The 15,194-nt window shown below is 39.1% G+C and overlaps 2 protein-coding genes across 3 annotated transcripts in view; one reads left to right on the top strand and one right to left on the bottom strand.

Moving 5' to 3' along the window:
• Positions 1-183: 183 nt before the first annotated feature.
• Positions 184-7,692, top strand: tm9sf4 (transmembrane 9 superfamily protein member 4). Its single transcript, XM_087781844.1, has 18 exons — positions 184-229; positions 2,033-2,143; positions 2,356-2,455; positions 2,524-2,680; positions 2,764-2,908; positions 3,207-3,330; positions 3,402-3,523; positions 4,300-4,411; positions 4,477-4,547; positions 4,792-4,924; positions 5,067-5,148; positions 5,219-5,294; positions 5,364-5,447; positions 5,555-5,730; positions 5,803-5,866; positions 5,938-6,057; positions 6,135-6,224; positions 6,444-7,692. The coding sequence occupies exons 1-18, from the start codon at positions 212-214 to the stop codon at positions 6,591-6,593; spliced, it is 1,935 nt and encodes a 644-aa protein (XP_087637970.1). The 5' UTR covers positions 184-211; the 3' UTR covers positions 6,594-7,692.
• Positions 7,693-10,453: 2,761 nt separating this feature from the next.
• Positions 10,454-15,194, bottom strand: part of plagl2 (pleiomorphic adenoma gene-like 2) — a 33,105-nt gene continuing 28,364 nt past the window's right edge. For both annotated transcript variants that reach the window (XM_087781092.1, XM_087781091.1), the window contains one exon: positions 10,454-14,411. In XM_087781092.1, coding sequence (XP_087637218.1) covers positions 12,956-14,411 — 1,456 coding nt within the window. In that variant the 3' untranslated portion in view covers positions 10,454-12,955. The remainder of the gene's footprint in view (positions 14,412-15,194) is intronic.

Below are 15,194 nucleotides of genomic sequence, written 5' to 3'. Positions count from 1 at the left end.
TTAAATGTTTTTATTTCGTGTCATTGTATTATTACTTTTATAAATCATTTAAATTTTTGGATCTTTCTATATATGTTTATATACTCGGGTTTTTATCTTTAGTGCTTACTTTCTATCACTGACCAAAGGCGTCTTTGCATTTTTGTTTATACTTTTAAAGAATGAAACCGTCACAATATTTCTCTGACGTCACGAATGACACGTATTCAAAATGGCGGCCGCAGCGATGGTGAGTGGAGAAGCAAACTCTTCTTTTTCTTAGGCTCTACTAAACTGCGAATATAGTAACACGTAGTATAGTTTGACACATATTGTTTAGTATATATTTCTACATCTGGAATATATTCCCCGCTGTGAGGGACTGGCTTTGTCAGCTCCCTCTTATACGGTTCTTGCTAACTGGCTTGTGTTAGCTAACCTAGCTTGACTATAACTAATATCTTGCTATATGACATGTACTTGGATTCACCTCGATTAATGTAACTATGACTTCTCTAAAGGTTAGCAATGAACTGGGTTTAAATGTTGTCATGTGTTGTTTCGTCCAGAGAAAACTGCTAATCCAACTTTCACTCATTGTTAGCGATGTTCGCCCCATGAACTAGTATCAGTGCAGTAACATGTCAGTAATACATCAGCTCCAACGAGTTATTCCGGTCAATATACCGTATTGTTACGATCAGAACTATCCCAGGCAAGTGATATCGTTTTTGTTACGACATTCTCTAAAACTTGTCGACCAACTTCCGCCTTATCCACCTAATGTTAACATTATTATACTTGTGAACACCCCAAGTTTCAAAAATCTACATTTTAATAAAGCTTTAAATCATCTAATGTGTGCCTTTATTTACATACAGAACGTTCTTATTAGTTTTGACATAAACATGCATTCCCATTTTTTTTAATATTAAAAAGGATCACTTGTGTTATATTAGGAAATATTTTGTTGTAACCAAGTATTTCAATATTTTCATAACATTGGAGCAGAATAAAGCATGTGATTCATTTAAATTGGACTTAAGTTAAAGCATAACCTGGAATAATAGTTTAGGAATAAGATGTTGATTTTTTTAAACGATCTTCCTCTCTCTTTGCTTGATGGATCTACTGACTCCTTCAAGAAACATCTTAAGACGTTTTTATTTGTTCAGGCTTTTCCTTGATTTTCTGGAACTCCTGTTGTGTTATCAGTTTTATCTTGATCTTTAAAGTATATACTTTATTGAATATTGTTTTGATTGTTTAAGCGCTTTGTGACCCTGGTCTGGAAAAGCGCTATACAAATAACAATTACTTACTTACAGCTATTTCTTTTTTATAAACTATTTTAAATTTGGGTTCAACTGTTACTAAAAACTAAGGCAGTGCTGCTGAAGTTTCATGTGACTCTTTGCTATTACCGTTTTAATCTCTTTTTAAACATTCAACCTCCCTTCAGCCAATCACTCTTATCACAGGCACCTCAGTGGAGTCACCATGTCATGCCAGCGGTAACATTTGTTTGCCGTGCTGTTAGAAATCCTGGAACAATGTGTATCAGGCATCATTTCATCCTGGAAATATATTCTCATGTTATGGACAGTTGTAGTTTTTCTGCTAAAGAGTAAAGCAGGGAAACTACACTTACATGAGTCTACATATCCTGAATTAGTGGACGATTTAGATTGTATGACGCTTAAATGGCAATCACCATGAAGTTAGCAAGTTATTAAATTATATTTTAATAATTTTCTACTAGTAACTTTCAAAAGGCATCACCCTTTTTGGGGGGGTTTATTGATTATCAATCACACAGCCTTTGTTTCTCTGTCGAATTTACTCATTGACCAACCCTCTTAATCATGTGATGATCAAATACTTTACCATGATACAAACTTTATACCAAATGGAAATGTGAGGTTTTGATATGTACATTAATAAGAAATCTTGTAGAATCACATTATGAACATCTTGTTACTTACTAAGTCAAAGATGAAAATTACATAAAAGGTTTGTTCTTGCTTTGATGTCTTGTGTGTTTATGTTTCAGGAGACGTGGTGGGCCTTGCTGCTGCTGTCGTCGTTGCCTGTGGTGCGGCCATTTTACGTACCTGGAGTGGCTCCCCGGGATTTCCATGAGGGTGATACAGTAGATATAAAGGTTAGAAAATAATGAGCTTCATATATGTTCTAACATTTTATACATTCCTGGGACAAAATGCATTACATCTCACATTAGTTTTTAATTCAAATGTATTGTCCTGCTGTACTGCATTATGTTTTTATTTTTTTATTGAAATATAAAAAGATGGCTGCCGATGTGTCATAACAACTGATTTTTTTGTATGCATTGTTTTTTTATTATGCTTCCAGGCAGTGAAGCTGACCAGCTCCCGAACACAGCTCCCCTATGAGTACTACTCACTGCCATACTGCAAGCCCGATTCTGTCTTTTACAAGGGGGAGAACTTGGGTTAGTTAACTCATCTACTCTCATGAGGCCGAGTTTTAAAAACTGTTGTCCTACTTCTTTCCCTGCAGGGGAGGTGCTGCGTGGTGACAGAATTGTGAACACGCTATACAATGTGGAAATGAACAAGGACAAGAAATGTGAAGTGGTGTGCAACAAGAAAAAGCTCAGTATCAAAGAGAGCAAGTTGATCGCAGAAAGAATACAGGAGGAATATTATGTTCATCTGTAAGCTGCCTTCGCAATCTATCAACTATTATGCATTAAATTTAAAAAAATGATTTGTTCTCTCAAGTTGTCACCCTTTATAGTATTGCAGATAACTTGCCGGTTGCAACCAGACTGGAGTTTTACCCAAACAAGGAGGCGGGAGGAGATGAGGAGCAGAGGAAGGATGCTGTGAAGGATGTCCAGTTTGAACATGGATACAGACTGGGCTTTGTCGACAACAACAAGGTAGCGTTTCTATCTTCTTCTCTGGATACTGATTGGAATTCTAACAAACCACATTTATTTCTACATACATTATTTTTGGGCGGGGATCAGGTGCTTGCTTGTTTCCATTGGTTCCCCATAAGGGAACAGGTGGTAGAAAATTAAAAATAACAATTTTATAAATAATAATTTCATTATTAGAAGAAGGCATTGATGTTTTCTGACTGACTTCTTAAATCTACTTTCAGAGCTTATTGAAGCTAAAACAACTGACCGGATGTATCTCTCATTTAATTTTGTGTCTCTTCTCTATTTACAGTTTTACCTGCACAACCACCTCTCCTTCATCTTGTACTACCACAGAGAAAAGGTGGAGGAGGGAGAATTGCACGAGTACAGGGTGGTGCGATTTGAGGTCATCCCACAAAGTGTTAAAGTAGACGGTAGGTTTTAAGGTCATTTTGGGGAACAAGATGTCATGAAATTGGTCATAAAATTAGGAATTTCTCTGCAGATATGAAGGCAGAAGAGAAGCTAAAAACATGCATCCTGCCAGAGGCCAGTGGCTCTTATCCACAGGAGATTGACCCAACCAAAGAAAACGAAGTCCTGTTCACGTACTCGGTCCACTGGGAGGTCAGTGCCCATTGTTGTTGTTTATTCGAATCGTTACCAACTTGATACCTACAAATAAGGTTACGCGGACTATGATTTGAATTTCACAAATTTGTACACATTTTATCCACTTTTTTAGCTGTTGAGTTTGAAGCCTAAAAACGAATGTAAAGTGTAGGGAATGAATTGGTTGTAACTGTTAAACTATAGTAGCACTATCAGTTAACACAGGAACCACAAACTGAAACTGGGTGTGTCAACACTTGTAGAAAGTGTCAAGTTCTTACTCTAAAAAAGTGTTTTTTTTTTTTTTCTTGTATTCAACAACAAATTTTTTTTATAAACATATATATACTGTGTATATATATTGTCAATGTCTTGACTATATTTTCTATTCAGTTTACAACTCATGGTGGTAAATAAGTGACTTTTCATGGAAAACACAGAATTTTCTGGGTGACCCCAAACTTTTGAACGGTAGTGTATATATATATATATATCTGTTGTATTTGATACTCATCTGTTTAAGTATTTCTATTTAAGATATTTATTTCTTTAAAAACGGTGTCAATAAAATTCAAATTATATTTAAAATGCCTCAAGTAAACTTGGATTTTTAAATAGTCAGATCAAGAGATCGGAAACTTAAATGCCGTCATGGACATTATGTCTGTTTAGAAAATGATCCATTAGTTATCAGAGTTTGGGCATGAATAACCGTCTGTTCACGATATTAAATAACCAATTCAACACGACTGTATATTACGGTACATAATAGTATTTTGTCACTTGTGCAGGAAAGCGAAGTGAAGTGGGCGTCCCGATGGGACACATACTTGACCATGAGCGACGTCCAGATTCACTGGTTCTCCATCGTCAACTCTGTGGTGGTCGTCTTTTTCCTCTCTGGTACGTTAGAACGGATGATATTATGCCTTTTATTGTTTTTTAAAACCTTTTTTTCCCCTTCGCAGGTATTCTGAGTATGATCATCATCAGGACCTTGAGGAAAGACATCGCCAACTACAACAGAGAAGATGACATTGTACGTTTTAATCCAAGTTCCATTAATGTCATTAATAACGTGTTTTCCCACAATTTTAATAGGTATGGTTTATAGTTATATGTAGAAATTGTAAATGTAAAATATTTGAATGTATTATTCCTAATGTAAAAGTATACGCTATTATAAACTATTAAATGTTGTCACTGGTCAATGAGTATTCTAGTTCCAAGAGTAAATTAAATTCACCTTCAGGCAACATACCATCTGTTCCTCCAATCAACAGGAGGACACAATGGAGGAGTCGGGCTGGAAGAATGTTCATGGAGACGTCTTCAGGCCACCCCAGTATCCCATGATCCTCAGCTCCCTGCTGGGCTCAGGCATTCAACTCTTCTGCATGATCCTCATCGTTATCTGTGAGTCTTTTCTTTTATCTTTAGGCGTGTTGTTTTTTTCCACACCTTCTGACAATTGAAAGGAAGGAAAATCAAAAGCTTTTTATTTAACAGCGTTATCTTTTGAAGTAGTTTATTGACGCTGATTTATTTTATTCTCTAGTTGTTGCGATGTTGGGGATGTTGTCACCGTCCAGTCGAGGAGCTCTGATGACGACTTCCTGTTTCCTTTTCATGTTCATGGGGTGAGATACCAACTTTTGAAGTCTTTTTTTTTTTTACTTTCAAAGCTGATTTTCTGTCCTCCATGATTAGAGTGTTTGGTGGTTACTTCGCCGGACGATTGTACCGCACACTGAAAGGCCATCGATGGAGAAAAGGGGCATTTTGTGTGAGTCCATCAACCTTTGTGATACATTTCTCTTTTTAGACTTTCTTCTTAACGTTTGTTTCCATGTAGACGGCAACTTTGTATCCTGCTGTCGTTTTTGGAATCTGCTTCGTCCTCAACTGCTTCATCTGGGGAGAACATTCATCAGGCGCGGTCAGTTCCAAGCATTCATTAATTTAACTTTGCAAATTAACATATCACAGATAAACAAGTCCAAGTCCTTCCTGTATATCTCACACAACACATGTGTGTCTCACCAGGTTCCCTTCACAACAATGCTGGCTCTGCTCTGCATGTGGTTTGGGATTTCCATGCCTCTGGTCTACTTGGGATACTACTTCGGCTTCCGTAAGCAGCCATACGATAACCCCGTGCGCACCAATCAGATCCCTCGACAGGTCCCAGAGCAGCGCTGGTACATGAACAAGTTTGTAGGGTGAGTTTTTAAACTTGTTCCCCAAGCTGAGAAACATGAATTAATTAATCCTCTTTGTTTCCTTCCCTCTAGAATCCTGATGGCAGGAATCCTGCCCTTCGGTGCCATGTTTATCGAGCTCTTCTTCATTTTTAGTGTGAGTCTCGGGTTTCCTAATGTCTCTTGCTGTACTATTCCATCTAAAAATGTGTTTGTTTCTAATGCCAGGCCATCTGGGAGAATCAGTTCTATTACCTGTTTGGCTTCCTGTTCCTGGTCTTCATCATCCTCGTGGTCTCCTGCTCTCAGATCAGCATCGTCATGGTTTACTTCCAGCTCTGTGCAGAGGTACGTCCATCTATCCAGGATGCCTATCGGTCCCGATAACTTGGGGAATTAATGTTGTTTTTAAATTTTTTTTAAAGGACTATCGCTGGTGGTGGAGAACCTTCCTGGTCTCTGGAGGCTCTGCATTCTACGTCCTCATTTATGCTGTCTTTTACTTCATCAACAAGGTACGGTTCCCCACTGTGGGACGAATAAAGGTTTATCTTCCTCTTTGACATTATCATCGATTGATAATCTACTGTGAAATATACATACTTAACAGCTTTTTGTAGCACGAGAGCAAAGTTCTGACTGAAAAGACTGTTTAAAAACTCTAAAAGTTGACGTTTCTTCTGACTCTTTCCCGGCCTTGTTGCTCATCCTAATGATCCTCCACTCTTCTGCAGCTGGACATCGTGGAGTTCATCCCATCCCTTCTCTACTTTGGCTACACCGCGTTGATGGTACTTTCCTTCTGGCTGCTAACGGGCACAATTGGATTCTACGCGGCGTACGTGTTCATCCGGAAGATCTACGCGGCGGTCAAGATCGACTGAGAGTCTTCACCGCTCTCGTCGTTTTTTTCTCTCGTCACATTCTGTTATTTTTAAATATATTTTTTATTCTTTATGTCCATCAAGCACTGACTTGTGTGTCCAGGGGACGATATGTGTGCTTTTTTTTTTTTGTTTACGGTGCAAAAAGCCCCATCTACTGGTGACATGGGGAAGAACAGCAAGAGACTCCCTTCCTCTTTCCCCCTCTCCTGTCTTTCTGAGACACAGGCGTGGAGGGAGTTCTCTGAGTGGACCGTTCTTTTACCGAGCACACAGCACAGCGGGGCCAAAGCTTGTCAAATGGTGTCTGCACATTTACAGTCTAACTTCGCGATGTTTTTACATTCACTCTTGTTGATCATGGACTCTTGTCTGTTGTTTCCCGGGGGAAGGAATCCTCTCTCCTGGCGTCTCGATTCGAGATTTTCCGCAGCAGAAGCAAAGAATCCAGAGAGAGAGAGAGAGGGAGAGAAGGAGCAACTTTTGGTTATGGTGTTTGTTCTGTAGAAGTGTTCTGGATGGAGATTATGTTGAAAGGTTTGCACTGTAACAGGAGGATTGGTTAAATTAAATGTTCTGTTATTTTTTACTTTGGTTTCCATGTCATGTTGTGACGTTACTTACTGCAGCTAATTTGGAAATCACGCGGTTCTAATAAGAAGTCACTGATCTATGTGTGGCTTGATCTGAAGGTCAACAAAGTAAGATCCCTTTATATCCTCCAAACATGCCATCAGTGTAGCTCAACTGTACTATGCACCAAAGCAGACTATTACAACCCACGGAGACGATTTACTTCCTTCGTGAGTTCAACACTGTTTATATATTTTTGTCTTTCATCAGTTGAATCTTAAGATGATTTTTTTGGGTTGTTTTTTTTTAATTTTAACATTCTCCAACTGTTCTATGGTCCTATGAGCAAGTTTCCCCTCCTTTGCCTCAAAAGTTTGATTAACTTAAGATAATATTACATTAATGGAGGCTTTGATAGCACAACGATCACTTCTTGCAACGGACAAACAATTGTTGAGTCTTTTAAGTGCCAAACTGTCGTTAATTATCTACAAATAAACAATTATCAACCTTAAAAAGACTAAAACATGTATTTATTTAAACAATGGAACACGTTAGAAAAAATAAAAGTACATGAATTAACTGTGTGACAAACTGTATAATAAAAAACGCGCTAATATTAAACGCTCGTAAAGCTACGTAGCGTCGTGTGACGTCATGAGTGCGACACTCGAACACCTGTGTGCGTCACCACAACAAAAATGCTAACCCGGAAATTGTTACTTAATATTTAGAACATTTAATCCACAACAACTGGTTATGAAGGAATTTCAGCTTAAAGTAAAGAGTTTAAAACCGCTTTTTAAGGAAGGAAAGTCGCGTGCTAGCAATGAACTCGTGACATCTTGGACATTTTGTCGTTCATGACAGCTGTCAATCAAATTGACGCCCATTTGTCCAACAAGGATGCGACTTGTCTGAGCTACAGAAACTTCTAGAAGATGAAAGTTCGACAACATGACTTGAAGAAGGAAGTCTTGGAACCACAAACAGCTTCTTTAGGTAAGAATCCTTTTTTACTATTCCTTTATGTATCCTCAAGTGTCTATTTTGTTTCTATTTTGAATTAAATATATGTTTATAAATTAGCACAACTGTTTCAGACAAGGTACGGTGGACCAGAAGTGCAAGAAAAGAATGTACAAACAAAACAGAGAATTTCCATACTTTAAAAAAGATTACAAACTCAAACAAGATTCGAATTTACATATTTACAAACTTAGGATTTCTTTAAAATGTATTTAAAAACGCTAAATTTACAAACTCTTAATTTTCTGAACCAAATTTTGCATACTTGGAACTCTGAAACACATTTACTAACTAGTTTGTAAATGTCTTTCAGGAAATTGTAAAGTTTTAACCTTGTGGTAGTTACTCAAAATGTATTTAATTTCAAAATTCTGGGACATAAAAAAAAAGTAACCCAGAATATTAACTGTATTCATCCTGTATTCATTTTATTTCATTGACTTTTTGTTCAGGCTTTTCCTTGATTTTCTGGAACTCCTGTTGTGTTATCAGTTTTATCTTGATCTTTAAAGTATATACTTTATTGAATATTGTTTTGATTGTTTAAGCGCTTTGTGACCCTGGTCTGGAAAAGCGCTATACAAATAAAAATTACTTACTTACTTTCACACAATAACATGTTCATGATTGTTAGCAGCCAAAAAAACAGTTGTTAAAATGAACAAAATGACTCAAAGAAACTAGGAAACCACTGGTTTGTCTTTTTAATCATTTCAACATAACGCATGACAACTGAAAGATACACTGAACTGTACAATAGTTCTGTTGTTGTGATCATCATCTCTTTGGATCAACCAATATACAAATCTGTCACTTAGACATCTGCAGCAACTGTTTGCATGTGAGATATGTAACAAAAAAAAAAATGCCCTCCTTCTCAGAAGCACATCGCTTATATAATTCTCCCTGTAGTTGATAAAACTCCAAGCTATATAAAATATAGTGTAACTGAATTATCTATTCAACTTTTATTCATCATCTTTCTTGTTCCAGAGGTGGCTGTAATAGCAAGTGATAAAAATAAAATGGGCTATGTCACTAAAAACAAGATACACAAAGAGGTTGGAATGCAAGACTTACATTAAGCTAGAAATATATATATATATATATATATATATATATATATGTATATTTATAATCTACATGTGGATGTCATCTGCGCCAGAAAGGTTCTTAGTAAATGCAAAAAAAAAAAGGGGGAAAAGGAAGCAATGTTCGAATCACATGAGTTCATTTGAGGTCAATTCATCTAGAAGAAATTCCCTTAAAATATCTTCTGCACCTACTAGTACAGAGGAGGTGAGGATAAGTGCATCCCTAGTAGGCGCAGGCCGAGGTAATGGAGCTACAGCCAAGTTGATGAGCAACGATCTAAGTTAAGAGGAGGAGTTGTGACAAGGGGTTAAAAAAGTTTTCTTCGTTTACTGTAGTCATTAACAGTTGGGTCATTCTAAGGAAAAAGGTGCTTTTGGTGTTTTTTCTTTACTCCTTTTTTAAGAACATGCTCCTTATTATGAGAAGTCCTTCATTAGCCCCTAAATATTAATTTCAAATTATCTTTTCAAATTGTAATACTATTAATAGTAGTTTACCCTGATCAAATTAAATCAAAAGGAAAACATTGAACTTCTCTATTTTAGTTTATCTTTATTTAAAAAAAATAAATCTGTTTTAATAAAAATGACACCTGAAAACATTTGTTGTGTTAAAGAAAGGCATCCAACGTAATCCAACATGCTATTGGTACTTTTTAAAAAACTTTAAAATACACTTTCATATTACCAATTCAAAATATACAGTGTATTATACAGTTAAATTTACTTGCAAAGGCACTAGAACAATATCGTTTTTTACATTTAAGTAAAAGACTTTGAACTCCATATGCAAGTTTTTTTCTTACACGTTTCCGTATTTACGTTATACAAATAATTTTTAAGTGCTTTCTTGTGGGTAACAAAAGTTAAATTTACTTCTTATAAATCCAGCTTTTTAAGCCACAAACTCTTCCACGTCAAAGATGTTGCCACTGTCCGCTTGGCCGTAGAGTTCAATTATATAAATGTCACTATATTGATAAGAAAAATAAAACTTTTATGTAAGTACGGAAGAGGTTATTAGTGAAAGGTCTATCAAAAATACTGTTATTCTTTTGGAGAAGAGAAATACACAAGGTTGATAAAATCTACACAATAGACTAATGGCACATACATAAACAGAATCAATACAAAAAACTTAAAACCATATAAGCTGAAATACTCTTTAAAGTTTGAAAGTGCTAGAATTCAGATTAGCTCACAGAAACCCAGGGAGGACAAACTTCATACATGCCAAAAGCTTTACCTCATCCATGTATGTAGCTTTTCTTTTTAAGCTTCACAACAAACTATCTGTTACAAAAATACAAGTCAATTTGAGTGCTACGGATTTGGCTAAAAGCCGAGATGAGGTTTTCTTAAGAAGAGCCTTTTGAAGCGCTCAGGAAAAGTTCAAATTATCAGTTCTTTTTAAAGGTGCTACTTTCCATTTATGTGTGATCACTTTAGAAGCCATCAAACATTCTGGGTTCATTCTGGGAGAGTTGGTGAAAATACAAAGGGGAAAAAGGCAATAATGTCTTTTATGTTTAAGGGGAAAAACTACATCCTACAGTATGAAAATCACTATCATTTGAAGCAGTTGTGCAAAATTGTAGTTTCTTCTCCCCAGGTTTTGGTAAGAAAAAAAATGAGGTGATGTGTTGTGTTGTTTTTTTTTTAACGAGGTCCTTTGTACAAACAGAAAATAATACATCATACGACAACAAAACTACACAAAAATGTTTGACTGTAGGAGCGACGCCCCCGTGCAGGCAGCCCTCAAGCCCGCCAGGCTTTGAATGTCAAAGCTTTCCGGTACGCGGTGGCTCTCGGCACTGCCATCTTTTTTCTCAGACCCTTTTTTGTGAAGCAGCTGAACGAGGCCGGAAACGGTTTTTTTGGGGGGCGGGGGGGCTCTTGAACACTTTGACGGTGCCTTATTTGTGCATGTTCTTGAGAAAATAATTGAAATCTAGTGGTCTACAGCTCCACCTGTAGCTAAAAAAGCAGCAAGTTTGTATGTGCTGTTTCTTTCCAGCTCTTGATTGTTACTGGTGTGTTAAGAATATGACGTTATATCCGACGCTATTGACTTTTAACCCAACGCACTTTTTCTTGAGGCTTTCGGGTTTCACTTTGGGCTTCGTGGCGGGAGTAAAGATTCTAAACTTTTGTGACCGAATCATCCGAGATCGAGCCGAAGACAAACACCTAACTGTCCGTGTTCAATAGACTGGATCCCGACTTTTTTTTTCGCCAGCGCACACACACCCCATCCACAGTTCTGTATCCACTACACTAACTCAAGTACACAAACAGGTAAGATCAGATCTGACATTGAAAGCTAATACTTCATCCATTTTCCATCAAAAAAAAAAGAAAAAAAAAGCAAGATACACACAAATGTAAACCTGCCAGACATTAAAAAACATTTCGTTTTAATACCTAAAATACACCTTAAATGAGATAAAAGTAATTATAATATTCATTTCTGAGATATTTCGTACACTGCAATAACATTCTTAAACACGTTTTTTTTCCTTTATCCCTCACTGTAAATCTTTTGTTTTAGCCATTCACATATGTCAGGGTTCATCATGCCTCTTTATTCCGAAGACGATCTAAAGATGTGGTTGTGGTTTGTTTCCTATAATAGTGATCGCTTGGGGCCTTTATGGTTATGTAAAACCATGCATACATATTGATACTTTTATGGATTTATTTGATGAGGTTTAATTCAGATCAATCTCCACTTGTAGCAATAATTTTGCAGGATTAAGTGACAGAAGTGACATGTATATGTATGTAATTACATATACGTTATTACATGATATTTGAGGGATCTTTAAACTAAAGTCGACGCCCCTCACAGGAGACGATTTCTAAGAAAGAAAAAAGTAGTTGGGGAAGGGATGAGGGGGATTCAGGGTGAAGTGCCTTCTGCTAAAGAAAAAAAAAAGTGCTTCTCTTGAGGTTTTTTTTTTTTTTTAAAGCCAGCATGATTTAAGTCTCACAGCATTCAGTGAACTAGTGCGTTCCTGTTTGTCGATAAAGTAGTACTGTGAGGAGAAGGAGATGTTCGCCTGCTCTAGGAGCATGTTGGCTTTCAGAGGAAAAATATAACAAGCGTTTTCCCTTTTTTTCGATGATAGGGATTTCCAAAAAGATTTGTTTGGCGAGTTTTTCTCACTTATTTATCTTTCCCGCTCTGCCGTTCTTCAATAAACTGCTGCTGCTTCAAAACTCAAGATGAGACATAACCTTCTTTTGAATTTGGAGGAAAAACAAAACAAAATATCCACTTCAAACTATATTTTTTTCCGGGTCACAACAGGACAGATGGTAACGAAAAGTTATCTTTGATACATTATTACTTTAGAAAAGTTTGCAGTATCACGCCTTTTGGCCTACTGATGCTGCGCTCTAGACTAGAAAGTGGGCAATAAAAAGGAGGCAATAAGGGGTCGTAAATGGATAACAAAAGGAGGGGTTAATAAATGGTTATAACTATAAGATAAGGGAAAAGCCCAAATAAAAGAGTATTATCTCGCCCTTGACTTTTTTTTTGCTTTAAGGGGTTTTACTTCCATTTAAGGCTCAAAAGCATGTAAGTGCTTTTATTTAAGGCTGAGTGTCTTTTTTGAACTGAACAAGCTACATGAAATCTACAGCCGGACATTGTTCTCACTGGAAGGCCTGGTGAAAACGAGGCAGCGTGGTGGTACTGAGGCTGGAGCTAAACACTGGTGGGAGAGGGTGCAGGGGTCCGAGGCCCAGACCCCCGCCGGAGCTCTGTTGCTCCTGAGGTTGTGGTTGCAAAGAGGTAAGAGGTGCTGCCGCGACGGCCGCGGGGTGAGGCTCAACAGCATGCAGAGATGAGGAGGAGGAGGAAGAGGAGGTCGCCGACGAGGTGTAGCCCATTACGAGCCCCCCTGTGCTCATGGGGGCGCTGTAGGGAGGAAGATTGAGGGGAAGGAACCCCAGCAGGTGGGAAAAGTCCATGTTAGCAGCGCACAGAGACTCGGCGATCATCGCGGGGCTCTTGGACAGGAGGACGTCTCCACAAAGCTCGTCCGTTAAGCCCGAGGTGGGCTCCAGTCCATCCTTAGGGGGTGACGGGGCGGCGTGGGGCTCTATGGAGTGTACCGGACCGGGCAAACCGCTCTGCAGATCCATGAGGAAGCTCTCCATCTCCACTTTCAAGGGCTTGTCCAGTAGGTATGAGGTAGATCCCAGCGGGTACTTGTGGGCAGACTGGGGCTGGTGCTGCTGCTGGGGAGCAGAGGGCTGGTGGTGGGTGGGCAACGGCGGAGAATGGTGGTGATGGTGGTGGTGGTGGTGGTGGTGGTGATGATGGGAGTGCGGGTGTATCGGACTGGGCGAGTCCATGTGACACCCCATGCCCATCGCCGCGGTCAGAGAGCCGGGCATCAGGGTCGGGTGCGGGTGAGCCACCCCGGAATTTGACATGGCCTGAAGGTGGTGGGGGTTGTACATGCCCATGGAAAACTGGCCGCCGCCGGGGAAAGCTTTACCCATCATCGGGTCTTTATTGGTACCCATGCCGCACATCATGGGACTCAGCTCCTCCTTCACAGAACACGGCGGCGACCCTGAAGCCAAGAGACCCAACATGTCCGGGGGCTCGGTCTTGATTTTCAGCAGCTCCTGCGAGTGGCTCTTCTTCACGTGGCGCGTCAGGTGGTCCTTCCTGCCGAAGCGCTGGGCACAATACTGGCACAGGAAATCCTTCCGGCCCGTGTGCACCACCATGTGCCGCCTCACGTCCTTCCGCGTGTAGAAGCGCCGGTCGCAGTGGTCGCACGGGTGCTTCTTCTCCTTGGCGCCGCCCGAGGACTTCCCGGAGTGGCTCTTGAGGTGCTCCAGCAGGACGGGCGTGCTCTCGTAGCTCTGCATGCACACTTTGCAGGTGAGGTCGCCGGCGGTCGCCGAGTGCATGGCCACATGGCGCTTGTATCCCAGCTTGGTGTTGTAGTGCTTCCCGCACTCCTCGCACTTGAACGCCTCTTTGTTGGGGTCGTGGGTCTGCAGGTGGTTCTTCAGGTGGTCTTTGCGGTGGAACATCTTCTCACAGAACGAGCACTGGTGGGTCTTCTGCGGAGAGTGTGTGGCCATATGCCTGTGGGGCGAACATGAAGTATCAGCAAATATTTTGATACACAAGCAGTTTTTTTGACCGAGACATTCACTGAAAAACAGGCCGGTTAGGTAGGAAACTAACCAAGCTACTGGTGACCACACAAACGCAAAACATTTTTATTTGTTCAGGCTTTTCCTTGATTTTTCTGGAACTCCTGTTGTGTTATCAGTTTTATCTTGACCTTTAAAGTATATACTTTATTGAATATTGTTTTGATTGTTTAAGCGCTTTGTGACCCTGGTCTGGAAAAGCGCTATATAAATAAAAATGACTTACTTACTTACTTACATCCACCGATTGCACTTATTAATTAATTTAAAAATGGATTTATACATTTCCAGTTTGTAACTCTAAATTTGTAAATCACAGCGGTCGCCATATTGCGGTTTACCTTCCATGTCTCGCTGTTTTGGCAGATTATTTTTTGCGTTATTTAGTCAGGAACGACAAAGCCCCTAGTCATTGTAAAAAAATAGGTGAGTTATTTTAACTGCACGTAAGTAAGTAAGTAAGTAAGTAATTTTTATTTATATAGTGCTTTTCCAGACCAGGGTCACAAAGCGCTTAAACAATCAAAACAATATTCAATAAAGTATATACTTTAAAGGTCAAGATATAACTGATAACACAACAGGAGTTCCAGAAAATCAAGGAAAAGCCTGAACAAATAGAAACGTCTTATGATGTTTCTTGAAGGAGTCAGTAGATCCATCAAGCGCAAAGATTAAGCCCACCTGTTACCAGCTTTACTGCTTTAGTTGG

This window comes from Callionymus lyra, chromosome 19 (assembly GCF_982586985.1).
Source record: "Callionymus lyra chromosome 19, fCalLyr1.hap1.1, whole genome shotgun sequence".
NCBI lineage: Eukaryota > Metazoa > Chordata > Actinopteri > Syngnathiformes > Callionymidae > Callionymus > Callionymus lyra.
Note: the sequence above shows the minus strand (reverse complement) of the source record. Positions and strands in the feature narration are given on the sequence as shown.

Coding starts and splice junctions, on each gene's coding strand:
- tm9sf4 (XM_087781844.1), top strand. Junction 4,925..5,066: donor CATGATCCTCATCGTTATCT/GTGAGTCTTTTC, acceptor TTTATTCTCTAG/TTGTTGCGATGTTGGGGATG. Junction 5,149..5,218: donor TTCCTTTTCATGTTCATGGG/GTGAGATACCAA, acceptor CTCCATGATTAG/AGTGTTTGGTGGTTACTTCG.